Source organism: Dipodomys spectabilis, unplaced genomic scaffold (genome assembly GCF_019054845.1).
Source record: "Dipodomys spectabilis isolate Male_0828 unplaced genomic scaffold, ASM1905484v1 ptg000826l, whole genome shotgun sequence".
NCBI lineage: Eukaryota > Metazoa > Chordata > Mammalia > Rodentia > Heteromyidae > Dipodomys > Dipodomys spectabilis.
In genome coordinates, this window is record NW_024871503.1 from 425,915 (window position 1) to 449,116 (window position 23,202).

General features: G+C 53.1%; 1 protein-coding gene across 3 annotated transcripts; it reads left to right on the forward strand.

Annotated features, from left to right (window-relative positions):
- Positions 1–16,897: 16,897 nt before the first annotated feature.
- On the forward strand, positions 16,898–22,749 carry Ficd (FIC domain protein adenylyltransferase). Of its 3 annotated transcripts, none has more exons than XM_042673432.1 (4): positions 16,918–16,988; positions 17,547–17,644; positions 18,163–18,520; positions 20,023–22,749. In XM_042673432.1, exons 3-4 carry the CDS (start codon positions 18,220–18,222, stop codon positions 21,093–21,095), a joined length of 1,374 nt encoding a protein of 457 aa, XP_042529366.1. In that variant the 5' UTR covers positions 16,918–16,988; positions 17,547–17,644; positions 18,163–18,219; the 3' UTR covers positions 21,096–22,749. The 3 variants fall into 3 exon arrangements, with proteins under 3 accessions (XP_042529365.1, XP_042529366.1, XP_042529364.1); XM_042673430.1 differs by having other exon boundaries at positions 16,919–16,988; positions 20,020–22,749; XM_042673431.1 differs by lacking the exon at positions 17,547–17,644 and having other exon boundaries at positions 16,898–16,988; positions 20,020–22,749.
- The last annotated feature ends 453 nt before the right edge of the window (positions 22,750–23,202 follow it).

Here is a 23,202-nt window from a genome sequence, read left to right on the forward strand (position 1 = left end):
ACCTGTGATACAGAAACCACGGGGCCGTTCTTCAGCCAACGCTCTGCACCTGCCGCTGAGAATTCCAAAGGTTTTTTTAAAGGCCTTATAAATCAACACAATTCTGCAAGAACTCGACATCATTCGCCAAGGTGCTGGTGAAGCCTTCCCTTTACCTTTGGACCTGGTTTGGTTTTGTGGGGCAGGGGGAGGGAGGAGAGGGGGTTGTTGGGGGGAGGACACCAGGAAGAAGAGGCTGGGGGGAGGGAGTGAAGCAGCAAAAAGAAACTGATTTTTCTCTTTAATCCTAATGACTTGTGACACATCTGCTCGGTGTGTGGATCTCATTTAGCTGTGATTACTTGTCTGGCTTAAATTTCTTTTTCTTTTTTCTTTTTGTTGATCGCCAGGTGATGGTTTCCACGTCTCACCCAGGCAGGCAGAAATGGGGCATGCACCGCTAAGCTTGCCCGGCAGCAGGGACTCCATCCCAGTGGCTAGCAGTTGAACGTCAGGAAGCCCAGGGACCCTGCTTGCCCCGAGACCTTTGAAGCACAACAGTTCATAAACGGAGCTCCCATCTGGGTTCTTCTGCTTCCTCCGCCTGCCATTTTTCTGCCCTGGCTACGACAGGTGAACAGGATTTTCTGTGACATTTCCCTAATGGCCTTGGAATGTCTCCAACATCCATCTCCCTGTTTGCTTCCTGGTGCTGATACAAAATCAACTTTAGACTTTATAAATTGCCTCCGGGGGGGGCAGGGTGAAGACTCACGTCAGCTGGCTGGTGAGCAAAACCTCCGTGTCTGGACAGCAGGGATGATTTCCACTCAACTTTTACTTCTCCATCCCTCGTGGCCTCTCCCCTCAACTCCCCACTTCCTGGAAGCCTTGAGGAGCCAACAGAGCCTCCATCCAACCAACCTAGGATCCCGCTCCTCTTCCCCTTCCCTGCCCTCCTCTTCAGATGAGTCTAGTCCATGCCGAGTCCTAATTTCTCCTCTGCTCTTCTTCCTAAATCTCTCTGCCTGGCGTCACTGCGGCCTCCCCCTAACTGGCCACCCACTTTCCTTCTTGCCTCCCTTCCTCATGCCTGTGTTTAAGATCCTTCCATGCCTTCCATTGATTTAGGGAGGGAGGGCAATTTCCTGATTGCCCATGACGCACCCACAGGCCCACTGGCCCTCCTCTGCAGCCGCACCTGCTTTCCTCCTCTTTCTCGGGCTGTTCCTTCCTCCATCGTAGGCTTTGTACACGCTGTTTCCCTGCCTGGAAGACCCTTGCACGCACACGCACACACACACACACACACACACACATCCTCTTCTCTTCACTCAGCCCTAATTGTCTCTGTCTCTGCTGCATTCCTCTCCTGTTCCCAGATAGCTACGTTCAGGGAATTTATTGGATGGTCTTGAAGAGCTCTGCTTTTTTTTTTTTCTTGTCACACTTATCGAAAATATAAGTAGGCTTTTTTTGGTAGCACTGCTTCTTTACAACCCGATGGTAAGCACCCGGAGGCCGGGCCCATCTCTTGCGATCAGCAGGGGCAGAGATAAGAGCTCACATACAGGTCTATTCGCAGAGTGAGGCGGGCGCTGGCTGCCCCGATGAAGAGCCGCTTCTTCCCAAGCACCGACGGAGCCGTCTCCCAAGTAGAAGGAAGCGGTGAGCAGCTTCCGTGCTGTTCACACCTCTGGGACCCCAGCTGCCTCCGCTTCACCGCATGAAAGGAACCCACAAGGCTTCCTCCACACACCTGGGCGTGGAAAGGAACTGTAGGTTTGAGGGTGGAAGGAAGTGGGAGTGTCCCCAAAAAAAGAAGTCATTTGAGGGTTAGAAAACTCAAGGAAATTCAAATTAAAGCAAAGAAAGGATAGCTCTTTGCCAATCCGATTAGCACAAAGCCAAGTGCCCTCTCTGGACAAGGCAGAGAGTAACAGGAACTCATAACTCATCTCAAGAAAGAACAAACTAGGGTTGGTGCCAGTGGCTCCTGCCCAGAATACTAGCTACTCGGGAGAATGAGATCTGAGGGTTGAGGTTCAAAGCCAGCCCAGGCAGGAAAGTCCGCGAGACTCTTATCTCCAATGAACCACCAGAAAACCAGAAGTGGTGTTGTGGTTCAAGTGGTAGAGTGCTTGCCTTGAGCTGAAATGCTGAGGGACAGCGCCCAGGCCCAGAGTTCAAGCCCCACAACCAACAACTAAAAAAAAAAGAGCTACTGTGAAACTATGGGCAGGGAGAAGGGCCAGATGGTCCTCCAGGATAGCTCTGCTGTGTGACTTAGAAACTCCACTCAACCTTTATGCATCTTCATCTGCTAAGCAGAGATGAGATCTTCCCATATTGAGTCGTTATGATGCTGAGATTGTGTCAATAAAGGTTCAGTTTCACCCAAGTCTGTCTAGATTCTCACTGCTGCATCGGCAGATTAGAAAAGGGATTTAAAAGTTGGGGGGGCGGGGATCTCAAGCTCACTTTTCATTTATTTGCTTGGCTCCTAATACTCATTCTGGTTTGGCTGGCTTCGGTCACATGTCCACCCCGCAGCCAATCCCTGTGTTCAGAGAAGTGGGATATGCTGATGGGCTTGAGCCAATCAAAATGCACCTCTGATGGCTGGGGGTGAAGTAAGCCCTCCCACCCCTTCCCCTTCCACCCCCCCATCCCCCAGCACAGGGGGATACATGGATGGAGTAGAAGGAAAACCAGGCCCTGTAAGGAAAGGGTGAAAGACGGTACTGGAAGCCAGAGTTACCTGCCCCTCTGGACCCATCCAGCCTTTTGTTTTTGTAATGACTTTGTTGTTTTGTTTTTGTATCGGTCCTGGGGCTTGATCTCAAAACCTGGGTGCTGTCTCTTAGGCTCGAGCCCTACCACTTTAGCCACAGCTCCACTTCCAACCTTTTGGTAGTTAATTGTAGATCAGAGTTGCACAGGATTTTCCTGCCTGGGCTGGCCTCAAACTGCGATCCTCATATCTCAGCCTCCCAAGCAGCTAGGATTACAGGTGTGAGCCACCAGCAGCCCAGCTTGTAAATAAGTTTTTTTTTTTGGTCTTGTTTTGTGTTTAAAAATTTTTTAATGCCTTACCTAGGCCTGCTTGAGGGGGTAACTACAAAGCAGAGCATGCGTGCCCCATATCCAGACCTTTCCAGACAACATTGGCAGAGCCTTGGGTACAAGCAAATGTGAACCTCATCGCAAAAGTACCCCAAAACTCCTTCTTCCCATTTCTGCTCTGTGGAGGGGCATCCTGACAGACCAGCAGAGCAGAAGAGTCCTCCCAGAATGCATCAGTGCCCCAGCTCCCACCCTGGACTGCCAGCCAGGAAACACAAAGTCTGAGACTTCGCAGCAGGCCCTGGAGCTGGGCGTTGGCAGCCGCTGAGAGGGGGCACCCAAGGCCCTTCTCACATAGTTCTTTCTCTTCTCCTTACCACCCAGGGGCAGGGTTCCACCTTGGGAGTGGCCTATAGACGCTATTCTCTCCACCCTTCCATTGGTTAGCTCAGGGTCTATTTAAACCACCTGGGCCTGGGTCTGGTGGGATGGCTGCTTTCCAGTTTGTAGCACAGCAGGGATCTTGTAGATCATGCTGTCCTTGCAGATACTAGAAATGCCAGTGTGGGGGATTTAAAAGAAGATTCTGCAGCCATGCTTTGTGCTGCAGCATTCAGAACAGACTGAACAGACTTCAAACTCCAACTCTGCAATTCACCTCTTATGACAGACAAACACCACACATGGGGATAACTTTCAGGTCAAGTGTGGCGGCTGATACCTGTAACAGCCCAGCTATCCAGGGGGTTGAGGATCAAAGACAGCCTGGGAAGGAAAGACCATGAGATTCTTTATCGCCAATAAATCACTAAAAAGCTGGGGGGGGGGGGAGGGTTAATGGCTCAAGGGGTAGAGTGCCAGCCTTAAGCAGAAAAAAGCTATGCAAAAGTGAGAGGCCCTAGCTGGGCGCCAGTGGCTCACCCCTGTCATCCTAGCTACACAGGAGGCTGAGATCTGAGGCTCACAGTTCAAAGGCAGCCCAGGCCGGAAAGTCCATGAGACTCTTATCTCCAATGAACCCCCAGAAAACCAGAAGTGGAGCTGTGGCTCAAAGCAGTAGAGCGCTCTCCTTGAGCTGAAGAGCTACGGGAAAGCGCCCAGGCCCAGAGTTCAAACCCCAGTCAGCAGAAATGTATAATTCAGCTCATGCTGATTATTTCAATCACCTCTGAGTCCTCATCTTGAGCAGATGACCAGAAATTCAACCCTGTGGGTTTGGGGGCTGAGAGGCTTAGTGAGGAGCTTGGGAAGCAGAGGAAGTTTCTTCAGCTCCTGGCAGGGAGACATTCTGTCCAGCTCTGCAGGCTCCGGGGAGGCTGGAGTGCCGGGGGCTAGAACCCAGCTTGCTCCAGTGTACCTCCACCATTCCACTTCCCCATCCAGCAAGGGTCTGGCTTCTCCCCAGCACCCCGGATGCTCTAGATCAAAGCCCCTGCAGACCTCCAACCCCTCCACTGTGGAGGGCTGGCCCTCCCTCACCCTGCCTTCCCGTCCTGGGAAGCACTGTCTCCTTCTCCTCCCCTTTGAGCCATCCGCCACCGGCTGCAGGGTGGACATTGAGGTCAGTTTCCTGACATGACGCAGCACCTGGCTCCAAAGTGCGTGAGCAGTGAGCTAGTATCCTTCAGGGTACACACTGCCAACCTTTAGGTAGGGCCATTCCCACACTCCTGTGGTACCGGCTCCTAGACTGCTGCGTGACTACGGGCTGCACACTGAGGCCAGTAGCCCTGGACAGGGTTTTGATGGACACTGGGAGAATCCTGCTGCTGAAAGTCTACTCTCGGCCCTTGCGATGTTCTAGCAAGAACACCTGCCGCAGGAGAAGAGCGAGAGGATGAAGCAGATGATCACGGGTATCAATGGCAGCTGACCCTGCGTGCTGACCACCGGCATCCCTCCTCCCTTCTTCCTGACCAGCTCCAGCCCAGACGAGCCTTTACAAATCACTCTCATCCGTTCTGACTTCTCTTCCTGTTGCAAAACAAAACACAAATTAATACCTCAATGAATTATGCTGTCACACAAAATTTCACGCTAAATCAACTATCCGCTCATTCCACACTCTAACAGAAAGCCAGAAGCAAGAGCCAATGAGCTACTGGAAAACGGATGGAAGGAAAAGTCATCGATTCTATTCACCCAGGATCTGGTTAAATTCTGCCCCCAGCCCCCACCGCCTTGTCATTGGAAACAACTTAATTGGGGTAGAATGTCTCGCGGCATTTGGTACAAACGCAGCTGCACCACGCTGACGTGCGGGTCTCAAGCCATAAGCACACTTGGAGAAACAGAGTTTGTGATTCTCAAAGGTGGTGGCCAAATGTCTAGCTTCTCAAAAAAAAAAAAACCATCACTTTGGGCTGGGCCCAGTGGCTCATGCCTTTAATCCTAGCTACTTGGGAAGCAGAAAGCTGGAGGGTCTCCTTCAAGGCCAGCTAGCCAAATGTTATCAAGACTGCTCCCCCCAACTCAACGATAAAAATCTAGGTGTGGTGTTGCATACTTATCATCCTATGCAGGAAACACATAAATAAGAGGATTATGGTCCCTGCCAACCCAAACCTACACGCAAGACCCCATTCAAAAAAATAAGGAAAGCAAACAGGACCAGGGGTGTGGCTCAAGTCATACAGCACTTGTTTCTAGAAGCTTCTGCAAGATCATCAGGCACAAGCAACCACCCAGGTATTCCCTAACTCCCTGAGTAACTTACATCTGGTTCAAGCTGGGAGCCACCCCAGGCCTGGAGGTCCCAGCTGTGTCTAGACAGTGACCTGGGCGCCCCCTAGGGGATCTGAGACGCAAAACACAATCATAACCCCCCCCCCCACACACACACACACACAAGGCTGTGCCGTATTTTGTGACACAGGCAATTCCACAGTGCATCAGATAGGTTTTATAGTTAGTATTATCATATGACAACCCAGAGTTTCGGGGTGTGTTTTGTTTTGTTTTTTGCCGGTCCTAGACTTTTCTACCTGGGCTGGCTTTGAACCGCGATCCTCAGCTCTCAGCCTCCTGAGCAGCTAGGATGACAGGTGTGAGCCTGGTGACAGCCCAGGTTTTTGAAGTAACAGTCGTGTAACCGTCGAGGAAGAGGGTCCCCATTACAACTTACTTCCTCCACTGCCCTCCCTAGAGAAGCAGCAATGTCCATGCTCACGTGCTAGAACACCTAAACAGACAAACCAAGTCTGACCCCCCACCGTGACCCAGCACACAACCCATCAGCCAGCCCGGCCTCCTCTACCCACTATGCACCCCATCCAGCACACCTGCACACCTGTGGTCGCTGCTCCCCACTCCCCCACACCCCACACCCACCTGCCACCAGCTACTGGCACGAAGAAGTTAGGGTGTGTGTGTGTGTGTGTGTGTGTGTGTGTGTGTGTGTGTTGTCAGTCATGGGGCCTGAACTCTGGGCCTGGGTGCTGTCCCTCAGCTCTTCAGCTCAAGGCTAGTGCTCTGCCACTTCCGGCTTTTTATTCTTATGTGGTGCTGAGGAATTGAACCAGGGCCTCATGCTTGCAAGGCAAGCACTCTACCACTGAGCCATCTTCCCATCCCAAGTATGTCTTTTAAAATACATATTGGAACCTGTAATCCTAGATACTCAGGAGGCTGAGATCTAAGGATCATGGTTTGAAGCCAGCTAGAGCCAAAAAGTCTGTGAGACTCTTATTTCCAATAAACCACCAGAAAACCCCAAAGTGGAGCTGAGGCTCAATGGTAGAGAGTTAGCCGTAAAAGAAGCTCAGGGACAGTGCCCAGGCCATGAGTTCAAGCCCCAGGACCAGCACCAAAAAGATAAAAATAAAATACAAAAAAGATTATATGTGGGGCTGGGAAGGTGGCTCAGTGGTAGAGCAGTTGCCTTGCATGCTCGAGGCCCTGGGTTCGATTCCTCAGCACCACATAAGAAAAAAGCCGGAAGTGGCGCTGTGGCTCAAGTGGTAGAGTGCTAGCCTTGAGCTGAAGAGCTGAGGGACAGCACCCAGGCCCAGAGTTCAGGCCCCATGACTGACAAAAAAAAAAAAAAAGATTATATGTGTGCCTCCCAGCGTGGTGCCTCTTCAGAATGACTTCTGGCCACACTTGAAATAAAAGCTTTCTTTTTTTTCTTTTTTGCAACAACATTTGTATTTGCATAAATTAAAGATATTTGTATGAGCATAAGTTAGTTACATAAATGGGAGTTTCATTGTGATGTTTGCCCTCACTCACCCTATGTATAAATTTGTATTTCGTGTGTGTGTGTGTGTGTGTGTGTGTGTGTGTGTGTGTGTGTGTGTCTGCCTCGATGTGTTTTGTGTGTTTTGGTGTGTATGTTTGTGTTTCTGGCTGGGCTATGTCTTCCCAGTGTATTTCAATATCCCTTTCCAATGGCCTCTTAGAAGTTTGCAAGCCTCCCTCCCCGCTGTGGTAGAGGGCATCTTCCTTCTCTGAGGTACTTTCTCTCCTGCTGACCACACAGAAAATCCAGGACCGGCCCTAGGCCTCTAGCTGAGGACATAAAAGTCTGTAGTAGAGACACGCTAACAAAGTAAGTTAGATGACCAAGTGCCTGCCGCTGAAGGTAAACGCACTCTTCCTTCTTATTCTTTTGTTTGTTTCTTTCTTTCTTTCCAGTCCTGGGGCTTGAACCCAGGGCTTGAGCTCTGTGATTAATTAGTAAATTAATTCATCAATTACAGATAAGAATCCCACAGACTCTCCTGCCCCAGCTGGCTCCGAACGATGATCTTCAGCTCTCAGCCTTGGGAATAGCTAGGATGGTGGGCCGAAGCCACACCTTGTCCTTTGGCTTTGGACTTGCAGCTGGGTGTGCAGCACTGTCTCCTGAGGTGGCCCTGAGGCCCTCGGCTCTGATTGGCTCCTCCAGTGTGTCACTGTGCTCCGGAGGGGGCGGGGGGGGGGGGTCCCACTGCTGAGAGTTACGGCTTAGACAGCGTTCCAGAAGGCAGGTCCCTTGGAGAGGAGTCCCAGGCACCTGGGCCCCCCCTGCTCAGAGCATTCTGTGGAGGGTCCAAACAGCCACAGAGATCGTAAAATGGGGAGACCCTGCCCTCACCACCGCCACCACTGTGCACTCTCCCCCCCCCCAACCCCCTCCCCGCCATGAGCAGCCCTTCCACCCCATGTCAACCCCTTCCTGGAACTTTGTACTCTTACGGCCAAATGGATTAAAAGGGAAAAAGCGGGTGGAGGGAAACTGTCCAATTTCCAGGGCCCTCAAGGGGACGGCTTTCCACCCCAGCTCTGCTGTCATGGAAACTAGTGTGTTGGCAACCTGACAGGGGAGGAAAACATGGCTGTCTTCCTCTACCAGGCAGAGAGGCTGGGAGCTCGCAGGCAGGAAGAGGAGGCAATCCTGTTCCTTTGTCAGAAACTGTGGGTTGGGGGGCGGGGGGGGGGGGGGGGAGAAATAACCAATTTCAGGACTGTGGACAGTTCCCCACAGACCTAAGGAGAGGAGGGGAGGGGAGGAGGGAGGAGGGGAAAGAAAGAGAGAAGGGGAGGAGGAGAGAAGAGGCAGGAAAGGAGCTGGGTGCTGGTGGCTCACACCTGTAACACTAGCTACTCAGGAGATTGAGATCTAAGCACTTAGTTCTAAGCCAGCTAGCGCAGGAAAGTCTCTGAGACTCTTATCTCTAGTGAGCCACTAGAAAACTGGAAGTGATGCTGTAGCTCCAAGTGGTAGAGTGGTAGCCTTGAGTAAATGAGCTCAGGGATCCAGGCACCGGTGGCTCACGCCTGTCATCCTAGCTACTCAGTAGGATGAGATCTGAGGATTGTGGACCAAAGCCAGCCCAGGCAGGAAAGTCCGTGAGATTCTTACCTCCAAAGAACCACCTGGACACTGGAAGTGGTGCTGTGGCTCAAGTGGTAGAGCTCCCCTTGAGCTGAAGAGCTGAGGGATAGTGCTCAGGCCCAGAGTTTAAGCCCCATACCTACCAAAAAAAAAAGCTCATAGATTGCACCCAAGTGAGTTCAAGAGCCATTACTGACAAGAAAGAAAGAAAGAAAGAAAGAAAGAAAGAAAGAAAGAAAGAAAGAAAGAAAGAAAGAAAGAAAGAAAGAAAGAAAGAAAGAAAGAAAGAAAGAAAGAAAGAAAGAAAGAAGAGAAAGGAGAGAAAGGAGGGAGGGAAGGAAGGAAGGAGGATTGGGTGAGTGGCTATACCATAACTTCAAGTTCTACAGAAACTGTGATATCAGTGCTGGAGCTGTGTTATGTTTGGGTTCTGACATCAGCTGGGCACAGTGGGTCACGTCTGTAATCCTAGCCACTTGTGGATGATGAAGACTGGGGGATCCCAGTTAGCCCAGGACCAAAAGAAAATAAGGTTAACAAAACTCCATTTTGACCATTGACCAGACATAGTAGCACATACTGTCACCCCAAGCTGTGAGGGCAGCTCACTTGCTGGGGGCAGTGGCCCCGCCTGCCATCCCAGGGACACAGGAGAAGCACAAATAGGAGGATCACAGGCCAGGCCAGTTTGGGACTAACCTGAAGCGCTGCCTTGAGAATCACGAAAAGGGCACAAGTGGTAGAGGGCCTGGCTTCACCAGAAAGGCCAAGAGAGAGCGTGAGGCTCTGAGTTCAAGCCCCTGTTTACACACACACACACACACACACACACACACACAATGTTCCTGTTCTAATGTTGGGTAGTGACGAGTTCGAGGAAGGCGCAGTGGGTAAGGGAGTAAGGATGAGCCACTCTGCTGTGCACCAATGGCGGCCAGAATGGCTGATGTCAGAGGCTGGTCCCCAGCAGCAGGCTGGGAAATGAGGTATCAGCCACCCTGCGTGTGCAGCCAACTTGCAGAGCTTGCAAAGTGATTTTCTCCACAGCACTGCTCTTATTCTGTCTTGCTCTTCTTGTTATCACAGAGCCGTCTGTCTGTGGGCAGATGGGAAGAGAGCCTGGGGGCTGGAGGCCATGACAGATACACCCTTCCCTCCTAGCCTGTGCAGCCGGGAGCACAAAGCAAAAAGCCTCATCAGGCTGCAGCAGTAACAGAGGCCTGTCCTGGGACAACTGTATTAGCTGAGACTTCCTGGATGCAGTGCAGTCCCCAAACTAAGATCAGAAACAGAAGGGGAAAGCCGGGTGCCAGTGGCTCAGGCCTGCAATCCTGGCCACCTCGGAGGCTGAGATCTGGTAGACTGTGGTTCAAAGTCAGCCCAGGCAGAAAGTCCATTAGATTCTTATCTCCAATTTAGCACCAAAAAACTGTAAGTGGAGCTCTGGCTCTAGTGGTAGAGCACTAGTCTTGAGCAAAAGGCTTAGGGACAGCCCTTAGGGCCCTAGAACAAGTCCCAGAACTGGCAGGAAAGGAAGAAAGGAAGAGAAAGGAAGAAAGAAAGGAAGAAAGAAAGAAAGAAAGAAAGAAAGAAAGAAAGAAAGAAAGAAAGAAAGAAAGAAAGAAAGAAAGAAAGAAAGAAAGAAAGGAGAAAGAGAGAGAGAGAGAGAAAAGAAAGAGAAGAGAGAGAAAGAGAAAGAGAAATAGAGAAAGAAAGGAGAAAGAGAAAGAGAGAAAGAGGGGGAGGAAGGGAGAGAAGGAAAAAAGGAAGGAAGGAAGGAAGAGCAGGAAGGAGGGAGGGTAGGGAGAGAGGAGAAAGGGATGGAGGAAAGGAGGAGGATGGGGAGGGAAGGAAGAGGAAGGGAAAGAGGGAAGAAGAGCAGAAGGGAGGGCTCTTCTTCATGATGAGGATGCAGTGGTGATCCCAGGACCCTGCTGGGCACAGGAGAGACCTGAACCGACACACAGGGGGTGCTCAGGACGCCCGCGCCCCCCACACCCGCCCCTCAGCTGTGTCTGTGTGCATGGCTGTCCTGCGTGGGTGAAAGTGGGCGTGACTGCCCACGCTCTACACCTGGCATTTTGCTCAGACGCAGTGCACCAGCATTACAGGGCCTCCACCCCAGCCCCCATCTCCAGAGGATAGACACGCCCCCTTTGGCCAGCGCACTGGCTGGGGACGTGGACTCGAGTGACCAGCCGTACACAGGGCCCACGTCCCAGAGTCTCTGTAGACCAGGGCGGGAGGCCGGCAGACAGGGGACGGCTCTTTCCAAGGAGGCAAGGCTCCATGGCAATGACATCTCCTGGGCTCTAAAGCCAGGGCAAGTGCCCCCTCTAAAGGCTGAGAGACCTGATCGAGGGGGCAGGGGGCGTGGGGTCCAGGGCCCGTCCTGCACGGAGCTAGGGTAGAGCTGAGCGTGAATTCAGCTTGTGACTGTTGCAAACCGTCCAGAACCCCCAACAGCCCCTGGGGCAGCCTCCCTGAAAGCACTGAGTCGGAATGATACATCATCATTTTAATGGAGTGAAATTGGCTAGACATTAATATTCATGATTATTAGAGCAGCTAATTTCCCTCTTTATAGAGAGCGAGCGGAGATGTGTCAGCGCTGCTCACTTCCTGTCCCTTCCATTTCTCTGGGGGAAGAGAAGAGGACAAAAGAAAGACTGGACACTCTGAACACTCACTAATTAGCCAGAGCCTTTAAAATCGCTGTGCCCTCTTAAAGAGATCTGGGTAGCAGCTGTCTATGCATATTATAAAAAAAAAAAAAAAACAGAGCTGGGCACTGGTGGCTGATGCATGTAATCCTAGCTACTCAGGAGGCTGAGATCTGAGGATCACAGTTCGAAGCCAGACCAGGCAGGAAAGTCCCAGTGAGACTCTTATCTCCACTGAACCACCAGAAAACCAGAAATGGAACTGTGGCTCAAGTGGTAGAAGTGGGTAGCACTGAGTGGCAAAGCTCAGGGACAGTGCCCAGGCCCCAAGTTCAAGCCTGGGACCAGCAAACATGCAAGCACACACGCACACGCACACACACACACACACACACACACACACACACACAAGAAATAAAGGGAATGGCTGAACCTGCTGGTCCCTGAGTTCCCAAATATTACAGTCAACCCCAAAGACAATTGCGCCACCAGTCATCAGAGCTTGGGCTGTACACAATGAGATGTTTGTTCCCAGCCTCATCCCTATAGGCTGTACTTGCTGCTATAATTACAGATTTTAGTTAAGTAGTGTGTTGTAGGATACAATATTAGGAGGAAAGAAAGTTGTTTCTATAAACAACTAATAGCTAACTCAGGAGACTGAGATCAGAGGATCACCGTTTGTAGCCAGCCCAGGCAAACGAATCTGAGAGACTCTTTATCTCCAAGTAGTCATCAAAAACCAGAAGTGAAGCTATGGCTCAAGTGGTAGAGCATCAGCCTTAAACATGAGAGCTAAGCTGGAGTACAAGGCCCTGAGTTCAAGCCCCAGCAACTGTACAGGTGCCAGTGGCTACACCTGTAATTCTAGTAATTTAGGATTGAAGTTCAAAGCCAGCGCAGGCAGGAAATTCCATGAAACTCTTCTCTCCAATTAACCAACAAAAAGCTGGACATGGGTCAAGTGCTGGAAGTTTATGCTTGTAATCCTAGCTATTCAGGATCTGAGGTTCATGGTTTAAAGCCAGCCCAAGCAGGAAAGTCCTTGAGACTCTTATCTCCATTAAACCACTCAAAAACTAGAAGTGGTGCTGTGGCTCAAAGTGGTAGATCACTAACTTTGGGTAAAAGCACTCAGGGAAAGCCGGGCGCTGGTGGCTCACGCCTGTAATCCTAGCTACTCGGGAGGCTGAGATCTGAAGATCGAGGTTCAAAGCCAGCCCGGGCAGGAGAGACCGTGAGACTCCGATCTCCAATAAACCACCAGAAAACCGGAAGTGGCGCTGTAGCTCAAGTGGTAGAGCGCTCGCCTTGAGCTGAAGAGCTGAGGGACAGCGCCCAGGCCCAGAGTTCAAGCCCCACAGCCGACAAAAAAAAAAGCACTCAGGGATAGTGCCCAGGCCCTGGGTTCAACACTCCCTCCCCTAAAAAAAAAAAAAAAAAAAGCTGGACATGGAGCTGTGGCTCAAGTGGCAAAGTACTTGAGGAAAAAAAAAGTTCAGGGATAGTGTCTAGGCCATGAGTTCAAGCCCTAGGACTAGAAAAAAATTGAAGCCCCAAGAAAAGGAGAAGAAACAAAGGAAGATCAAGCGAGTCACTCTAGAATGTCTTAAAAAAAAAAAAAAAACTTACCTGTTTCTGTTCCTCGTATGCTGCTCAAGCTCCCTATGCCCCGTGGAAGTCAGGGAATATTCTAGAAGTGTATGCATCAGGTACAGTCCCTACAACCAACTCGGCAGCTCTCAGGAGAGCAGAGAGGAGCTTCCCACCTGCCCCTACTACCTAACTCACCCCCAATCCCTTTTGCTGTTTGTCCTGCTCCGTGGCCATCACCTCCTCTCTGATCAGGGCCGCACACATTATCCCGGAAGTTTTTTTAAGTGCACTTCCTCAACACCTGAAATAGACGCTTTGATGTCTGGCCAAGCCCTTCTGGGAATTCTTATCTCTATACAAGAGAGGGATGCGTATGAACAGCTTGGCTTTCTAGGCCAGCCAGGTACCCATGTTCATTTCCAGGGCTCCACGGTTACCATGACAATAGCAAGCTTCCTCCCAGATGCGGGAACAGCAGTCTGGAACCGGGAGGGGTAGGCAGTCCTCCCCCCACCCCCCACCCCACCCCACCCTCCACCTGGTGGCTCTGCCTGGCCGCCTCAAGTCAGGTAAAGCAGAGGGACTGGAGAAGGAGGAGGTTGTTAGACAGGGGTCCTGGGGGGGCCTCGTGGCCAGCCTGAGTCACTGTCCCCGCTGGGAAGTCACATTAGTCACAGCTTTCAGAGGCTGTGATCTCAAACTGCATATTGAGCACCTGGGCTGGTCTCCATGTCAACAGGACCATATTTTTAGGCAGGAGTGGGCGGCTTCTCCAGCTGATCAGGAGAGCTGGGCTGGGAAACTACCATGGCACAGCTGGGGAGGGGCAGATGGGTCTCACGTCTGCATAGCGCCTGCCTCAAAGTCTCTGAAGGCCCCTGAATGCCGGCAGTTAGAAATGTTGAGACTAAGCAGGAAAAGGGGTGCTGTGTATAGGGTTGGGGCCTCCAAGAAGGCTCCAGGGACTCTCTTCTCCTGGCAAGCCTGGGGGGGTGGGGAGGGGGCTTGCCTGCCCACTGTGAGCCAAGGCTGATGTGTGTGGCCAGGAGCACAGCACAGCACAGATGAGGTCTGTGTGACTTTCCTAGAGGGATAGAACACTTGGCACTCTTGAACGGAGCATGGGTGGGAGGAGTCCATTCATGGAAGGAGCCAGCTGCCATATTGTGAGGACACTCAATCAACTGCATGGAGAAACCCACATGGAGAAGAGCTGACATCCCTGGCCAGTAAGACACTGAAGAAAGAGATGCCCCAGCTACCGCCCTCAAACACTACAGCCCACATGTACCACAGCCCTCAGGTACTACAGCCTCAGACACTACAGCCCACACGTACCACAGCCCTCAGCTAGCACAGCCCTCCAGATACAACCCTCACAGCACCTTGACTGAAATCTTAAAAGACACTATAGCTAGACTCACCCATCTAAGCTGTTCTTAAAGACTCTTGACTCAAACCATGATGCCATTTGGCCTTTAATAAACTAATGAGCCAGGCACCACTGACTCACACCTGTAATCCTAGCTACTCAGGAGGCTGAGATCTGATGAGCAAGGCTCAAAGCCAGCCCAGACAGGAAAGTCCATGAGACTTTTATCTACAACTAACCACCAGAAAACCAGAAGTGGCGCTGTGGCTCAAGTGGTAGAATGCTCACCTTGAGCTGAATCTCTCAGGGACAGTGCCCAGGCCTAGAGTTCAAGCCCCAGGTCTGGCCCAAAGAGAAAAAAATGAAAGAACTAAGGAAGGAAGGAAGGAAGGAAGGGAGAGAGGGAGGGAGGGAGGAAAGAAGGGCGGGAAGAGAGAAATAAAGTATTTAAAAAGAAAAAAAGCATTCTGCATCTTTGGGGGGGGCAGTATTGGGGTTTGAATTCAGTGCCTTGCATTTGCTAGGCAGGTCTCTACCACTTGAAGCATATAGATATAGATATATAGATAAACACATGTATGTATGTATGTATGTATTTTAAATACAAAGTACTGTTCCCCCCAAATGACTTGCCCTGGAAATAAGGGGTATTCATGTGTGAATTGTAGCACAGTGGTGAAAATGAATTTGACACCATGAGGCCATCATCAGCCCAGTACACCCACAAGGGGTCCCCCAACCCCTCCAGGAGGCCTGCATGTGTATAAGGGGCAAGTGGTCACAGGGACAAAAAGCTGCAAGGCTGAGCTGGGAGGAGAGGAAGCTGGGGGTGAGGAGAGCATGGACAGGCAGGGCTTGCTTCAAATTGTGGAGTTTGGTTTTTCCGGAGCCATAGATGGAAGGCTCCACCTCTGCCAGCAAGAAACACTGCTGCTGTTTCTTAGAGATGCAGAAGGTGTTTTGTTTTGCTTTGCTGTGCTTTGCATAATGGACACATTTCCCAGGCCAGCCCCTTTCTGGGTTCTTTGTCATGTGTCAAGGCAAGTTGTTTTTTTTTAAGTCCTTGGTAGGCCGTGGGGAGGCAATTTCCATGTAATACAGAATGTTTAGGATGGAAAAAGCTAACTTTTCAATGTCGCTTCAGGGACCATATTTTGTGCATTCAACACAGCTGAATGCAGACGAAGTCAAGGAAGAAATTAAGTGCAATCTCCTGACAAGGGGATTCGCTGGAGGGATGCCAGTGAGCTACTGCCCCCTGGTGTTCAGACACGGTGGCTTGTGGGGTTTCTTCCCAGCGCATCTTAAAAACCCCTAAACCAAAGCTTGCAATCTGGCAGACCCCATCGCCAGCAGGAAGACCTAACTACTGTTTAAAAATCTGGAAGGCAGAACATAAAAAGAGGTTGGCTGTAATGGCGCACACCTGTAATCCCAGACACTCAGAAGAAGCCTCTAGAGTTTGTTCCCGGGGTTTCAAATTCAAGGCAGTGAATTTGAGTACTGGAGACTGAACTTTGGCAGGAACTCTACCGTTTGGGCCATGTCTCCGGTCCCCCCCCCCTTTTTTTTGCCTTGTTATTTTGAGGTTGGGTCCTCCCCCAACACACGCCTCCCCACCTTCCCAGGCCTAGACCACTGCTCCCGGCTATTCAGTGAGACGCCGTCTGGGGGATGCTTGTGCCCTGGCCGGCCCAGAGCCGGGCCGTCCCTATCTCCACCGCCCTGGCGGCCAGGATCACGGGCTGGGGCCACGGCAGGCTGTGCTGCGCGCGCTGGGAGATGAGGCGGCTGGAGGGCCGAAAGCCTCCTGCAGATCCCGAGCTCGAAGACTACAAGTCCGGTGGGCTGGATCTGAGCCCAGGGCCCGCCATGCCACCAGCGTGGAGCACGGCGTTTCCGGGGCACGCCCTCCGCACAGGCCGCGTTTCAGGATGCGTGGGCTTCCACGACGGTGAAGGGCAGCTCTCCCAGAGGGGGTGGAGCTGTGGCTCGAGTGGTACAGCTCCAGCCTTCAGCGAAAAAGCTCAAGGACCAGGGGTTCGGGCCCTGGGCTCAAGCCCCAGGACCGGCGCCAGCGCAGATGCGAGGATCGCGGGCCCGACACCTTGCGCGCCCCCAACTCTGCACCCACAAGGGATTCGCACACCTGCTCCGCCCGCCTGTGACCCGGGCCACGCCCCTCCGCTGTTGATTGGCTGCTGCCGGGCACGAGACCCGCGCCAACGACAACCAATGGGAGTGGCCCACGGCGGGCTTTTCCCGGGTTAGCCGACGCGGACGGCAGAACCCGGAAATGCCGGGGATGGACAGGTGGGGGAAACCAATCCACTGCGACGAGCGTAGCGGATTGTCCAATGGGAAGTCTCCGGGGGCGGAGTCTCCACAAGGCCGGCGGTGTGGAGAAGGTCCTGGTAGTGGCGGGGGGAGAGCCGGCCGGCGCGGAGCCTGCGAGTGTGGGGAGCGCGGCCGGAAGGCCCCGCAGCGGCGCGCGGTGAGGCGGGGGGTGAGGCCCGCGGGGCTCCGAAGGGCGCCGTGGGGCCGCGAGCCCTGGGCGGGGTTCGCTAAGTCCGGGTCTGCTGAGTGGCCTTCCCGCGGTCCCTCCGCCCCTCCTGGCCTCAGTTTCCCCCTCCCGCGCACCCCCGGCACCGGGGAGCCGGCTGTCCTCCGTGCTTTGACGGGCAGGAGAGGCGAAGCCTCCGGGGGCCCCGCCTCAGGATGAATCTGGGACCCCAGACCCCAGATCCTTCCTGCCCTCCGCGCCCCCCTCCCCTTCTCCTGGAACTGAACTTACCGGCCGGGCCTTGATTTCCCTCACCTGCAGCGTGGAGTTATGGGTAGCTCTTCCTCCTCATGGTGGTGTGAGTTAAGATCTGGGGAGACGAGAGGTGTGCCCAGCTCAAGTGTCCAGCACCCCCATAGTTGCCCAATAAATGCTTATTGTTGGCACAATGGTGCTTGAAAACTCTGCCCTCCTCCACCCCCCCTGCCCGTCCCCACACTCCGTGCCTTTGGTCAGTCGTGCTGACCCAAGGCCTGACTTCCTTTCCAGATGCTCCACTGCCTGGTCTCTCAGCAAGATCCCTGAGGGGCAGGCCAGGGAAGGAAGGTTGGAGGGAACAGCACTGTGAGCACCGAGGCTGAATCAGGGTCACGGGAGGAAGACAGCCGCCATGCTGCAGCCACTGCTAATGTCCTAGAGAACCGCCATGGTGGATCTGTGTTATCTGGGCATCAAATGCCAGGTTTTAAGGGCTCAGAGATGGTGGTTGAGGTGCTTTCAAGCTGTAGAATTCCAGAGTTTGTGTCCTCAGGCTCTCTCTTGGTGACTTTGGCAATTCACTTCTGCCAGCCTCAGTTTCCCCTTGTAGAGCATGAAAATCAGATCAGCACCCCCTGCTCAGGCTGTTTAAGGTGGTGAGAGATAATAGGTCTGAGGTGGTACTTAGTGTTTAGTGCCAGACCTGGCACTAGGTACTGCACCTCGCCCACCGCAGCATGAGTTTTCCGTCACACCAGTCCTTGCAGGCTGTGAGAGCTAGGCCTGGTCCCTGAGGAATCAGAAGGCATTGGGGGGGAGGGGGGGTCGTCCAGAGCAGCCCTCCCCACCTGTCCTCTGGAACGGATCCATTTCTGTTTCTGCCTCTACAACTTTCCATTCCTTGCAGGTCCTGCTGTTACCCAGCCCACCTGACATGTGCAGGGGGGCCCACCCCTGAATCCAGATGACGCTCATGCCGATGGCGTCAGTGATGGCGGTGACCGAACCAAAATGGGTCTCGGTCTGGGGCCGTGTCCTGTGGCTGACACTGCTGAGCATGGCCCTGGGGTCGCTGCTGGCCTTGCTGCTGCCGCTGGCGGCAGTGGAGGAGCGCTGCTTGGCTGTGCTCAAAGGCTTCTACCTGCTCAGCAGCAAACTGGACAGGGCGCAGCACGCCACCACCAAGCGCACCAGCCTGTCCACGGAGCTCAGCGTCACCTCCAGGGACTCGGGGCTGTTAGTGGTCAAAACCAAGGCATCTCCAGGTAAGGCAGAATGCTTTTTTCTTTTGTGCTATTGCTGGGGCTTGAACTCGGGGCCTTGTGCTCTCACTTGGCTTTTTCACTCAAGGCTGCCGCTCTCCCACTTGAGCCACAGCTATACTTCCAGCTTTTTGGTGGTTAATTAAAAGTAACAGTGTTGCCGGGCGCTGGTAGCTCACCCCTGTAATCCCAGCTACTCAGGAGGCTGAGATCTGAGGATTGCAGTTCAGAGCCAGCTTGGGCAAGAAAGTCTGTGAACCACCAGAAAACTAGAAGTGGTACTGTGGCTCAAGTTGTAGAGCATTAGCCTTGAGTTGAAAAGCTCAGGGACAACAAACAGCCCGAGAGTCCAAGCCCCACCACCGACCAAAACATATAATAATAACAGTGTCTTGGATAGCTTCTAAGATCCTCAAATCTCAGCATCCTGAGTAGCTAGGATTACAGGCAGGAGCCAGGGGTACCCAGCGTAATGCTTATTAAGAAGAAAGATGTTTGCAGAGGTCCTGCTGGGTCCTGTGAGCAGGGCCCAGGGGAATTGTGGTGAATAAGTCAGCCCTGAGCTCCCAGCTGAGACGAGCTGAATGGTGAGCAAGCCATAGATAGCATCACGGGGGTAGGGGAAGCACAAAGGACCGGAGGTGGCGTATGCATTGGGTCCCTGCCATGAGTGGGCATGGTGCAGGGTGAAAGGCCGCAGAGTCCTCAAGATGTGGATATGTGGATGACCCGCTGTGAAAAGAGGGCTGCATCCATAGCCAGGTGCCTCCAACCCCTACATCCTGAAAGAGGGGGGGCCTGAGGCACCCCTGCCTCAGCCCTCAGATGCTCAGCACGCACCTCCCCCAGTGTAACAAGCAAGCGCGACCGCAGACCACCAGAGGACACCTTCCCACTGTGCACAAAATGCAACCATTGAAACAAACAGCCCAGACAGCCAGGTGCTTATGACTCACGCCTGTCATCCTAGCTACTCAGGAGGCTGCGATCTGAGGATCACAGTTCAAAGTCAGCCTGGGAAGAAAGGCCTGTGACATTCTTGTTTCCAACTAACCAGCAAAAAGCTGGACGTAGAGGTGTAGCTCAGGTGATGAGAGTGACAGCCTTGAGCAAAAAAGCTAAAGGACAGTGCCTAGGCCCGGGGTTCAAGCCCTAGTATTGGCACACCAAGGAAAGGAACAAAGGGAGGGAGGGAAGAATAGGAAGGGGAGACAGAGAGAAAGATAGAATGTCCAGGGATGGTGACCCAGACACTAGGCTGAATAGCAGCACCCCTAGGCCCGGGATGGGATGAGCAGCCGAGGTAGGAGAGCTCACCTGTTGGAGCTATGGGCCTGGGACAGTAACACAGTGGGAAAGGGACAGGACACTTAATGCCAAGCCCTCGGCATGGTCCCAGCGGAAGACAGGCCCACTGGGTTCCCACCGGTGTGCAGGGAATGGCTGGGGCCGTGGGAGCGTGGCTGGGATGTGGACTGACCAGGCCTCTGGCTGTCTCCTAGCAGGCAAGCTAGAAGCCAGAGCAGCTCTGAACCAAGCGCTGGAGATGAAGCGTCAGGGCAAGCGGGACAAAGCACGCAAGCTCTTCCTGCACGCCCTCAAGATGGACCCGCATTACGTGGATGCCCTCAACGAGCTGGGCATCTTCTCAGAAGAGGACAAAGACATCATCCAGGCGGATTACCTGTACACCCGGGCTCTGACCCTCTCCCCCTTCCACGAGAAGGCGCTGGTCAACCGGGAGCGGATGCTGCCGCTGGTGGAGGAGATCGACCAGCGGTATTTCAGCACCATCGACGGCAAGGTCAAGAAGCTCTTGTCTATCCCCAAGGACAGCTCTGCGCTGCGCCGTGTCCTGGAGGAGACGTACTACCATCACATCTACCACACGGTGGCCATCGAGGGCAACACCCTCACGCTGTCGGAGATCAGACACATTCTGGAGACCCGCTACGCCGTGCCGGGCAAGAGCCTGGAGGAGCAGAACGAGGTGATCGGCATGCATGCCGCCATGAAGTACGTCAACACCACACTGGTGTCACGCATCGGATCCGTCACGGTGGACGATGTGCTGGAGATCCACCGACGGGTGCTGGGGTACGTGGACCCGGTGGAAGCCGGCAGGTTTCGGAGGACCCAGGTATTGGTGGGACATCACGTGCCTCCCCATCCGCGCGAGGTGGAGAAGCAGATGCACGAGTTCCTGCAGTGGCTCAACTCGGAAGACGCCATGAACCTGCACCCGGTGGAGTTCGCCGCCTTGGCTCACTACAAGCTGGTGTACATCCACCCGTTCATCGACGGCAACGGCAGGACCTCTCGGCTGCTGATGAACCTCATCCTCATGCAGGCCGGCTACCCGCCCATCACCATCCGCAAGGAGCAGCGCTCCGAGTACTACCACGTGCTGGAGGTCGCCAACGAGGGCGACGTGCGTCCCTTCATCCGCTTCATCGCCAAGTGTGCCGAGAGCACCCTGGACACGCTGCTCCTCGCCACCACCGACTACTCCGTGGCACTGCCGGAAGCCACGCCCAACCATTCGGGGTTCAAGGAGACACTCCCCATCCGGCCCTGACCCTCAACGTCGTTTTTTTCTCCCTAGGTGAAGAGGGAACCAAAGAAAATGCCATTTCTAGAAAACCTAGTTCTGCAAAAACAGACCTTTAAATAATCTTTATCTCCAGATGGTTTTTTCTGTTGTTGGTGGGTTTTGTGTTTTTAAGTTAAAAAAAAGTTAAGTTATATATGTCCTCTAAGGTAATTTATAATCCAGTGATGTTATTTATTTGCTTCTTTGGAGTGAGCTACCTATGGGAGGGGGGGGGCCTTTGTGGCCATGCTGGTAGCAGCTGTGGGTGATCAGGACACAGGTTGTGGGCAGAATTTGCACTAAGGACAGGGCGGGAGGCAGAGCCGTGGAGTGGAAGGAACCCCAGGTTTCTGTCTGAAATGGTCCTGTGGTGGTTAGAACCAGAAAGCAAGCCGTGCTGGGGAGAAGCGAGCTCATCTGCTCGCCGAGATTTCTGCCTCCCCATCCAGATGGCTCTGGTGGCTTTCCCGCCTCTCCAGACCGGAAGTGAATGCAAACATTTGCATTCGATGCCTTACTCATTTCCTAGGAGACCTTTGAGCCATGTGAGTGCCAGAAGCTATTATTTTCATAATGAGACTATTTTTCTAATTCAGAGGAAGGCGGCAGCTTTGGTTTTGTTTCCCTTACATTTCATTTGTAGTAGCTCAAACCAGAAGCTTCTTTTAGTGTAAAAGTTCTCTGGGCTGGTTCCCCAGTAACTGCAGTGGGTTCTTGACCTACAAATGGAAGGATCTGGCAGGCAGGGGGCTGGGATCAAGGCCCTGGATCTCATCCCCAGCACTTCCAAGAAAAAAAAAAGGCAGGGGGTGGGAGGGTTGAATTGTGGCTCAGTGGTATTGTCCCTGCCTGGCAAGTTCAAAGTCTAGTACCACTGCCCATGGCTCACATATAGTTCCAGCCAAGCAAACCAAACAAGTGGAAGGTCCTAAGTAACTTCTTGTTCCTAAATTAGAGCCCAGGAAGTATCTGTGACCAGAGGCAGAGTGTGTGTGTGTCCCTTCGGACCCCATAGTTACTCTTCTTACCCCAGCTACTCTACTGTCCCAGCATCCCCTGGGGGCAGCAGACAGGGCCTCAGCCAGCCTTGCTTTTCTAGTAACTTTTCTTGCTAAACAACACAGTGTCCTGTGTCAATGTGTCCTGTGTCACCTTAGGACAGTCGTATGGCACACGTGTCAACTGGCTGCTACTTAGACCTGGAAATTACAGAGTCCTTCCCCACGGGCCAAGTGGCGGTGTCTGCACCAGGCTGGTCTTCCGTCAGCACTGGGTGCTGCCATACTTGGTTTGAGATATGCTGTTGACAGTCAAGCGGTCCTGCCCTGACGAAGCAAGTGTTTGTAAAGTGAATTGTGCCACTGACACACTCAGCCTGTTTGTGATGTTCCTCAGTGCTGTCAGCCTGTTGTCTGAAGATCAGGAAAGGTGAGAAGAGGTGGGCCCTCGAAGCTGGAAGGAAGCACTGTGCCTCGGTCTCCTGTGCAGGAAGCGGGATTTGTCTTGGTTTCTCACACCAAGAGGGCTTGGGGCTTGCTCGCCGAGTCCCGGTGAGAATCTGCACTTTAGCTATGTGTGAAGGGTATTGTTTTAACAAATTACTGATTCTAATAAAGTATTTTATTATGTACACGTCTGAGATTTGTCGTCTTACTTGAGCATTTGTCCCAAGGGAGATGTGGAACTGTCAATCAAGCGGACAGCTTGCACCCGGCGTGGAGGCCCACTCGTGAGCTCCGCTGAGGCAGGCCAGACCGCGCTGGCGGGAGGCAGTGCTCCCGGCTCCCCTGGGTCTGGGCCACCGCCCACTTGCCAGCAGACACAGCCCCTGAGGAGCGGGTGGCACGGCCAGGTGGCTGCTGCCCACAGCTGCTGTTTACTTTTCTAGGTCTTCACAGAGCTAAGGCCTAGGAAAGTTTCTTCCTGCGCACTTTGAAGGATTCACAGGGAGGAAAAGTGGCGGCGTGGCCAGCAGCTGAGGACAGGAAGGCACTGGTGTGTCCACGGGCGACGTGACCTATGACCTTTGCATGCTGACACCTGTGCCCCCTGTGCAGTGAGGGGGGAAGGGTGGGCAGAAGCAGGGTGGGCT

Coding starts and splice junctions, on each gene's coding strand:
- Ficd (XM_042673431.1), top strand. CDS start 18,220: ATGACGCTCATGCCGATGGCGTCAGTGATGGCGGTGACCGAACCAAAA. Junction 18,521..20,019: donor CAAAACCAAGGCATCTCCAG/GTAAGGCAGAAT, acceptor GCTGTCTCCTAG/CAGGCAAGCTAGAAGCCAGA.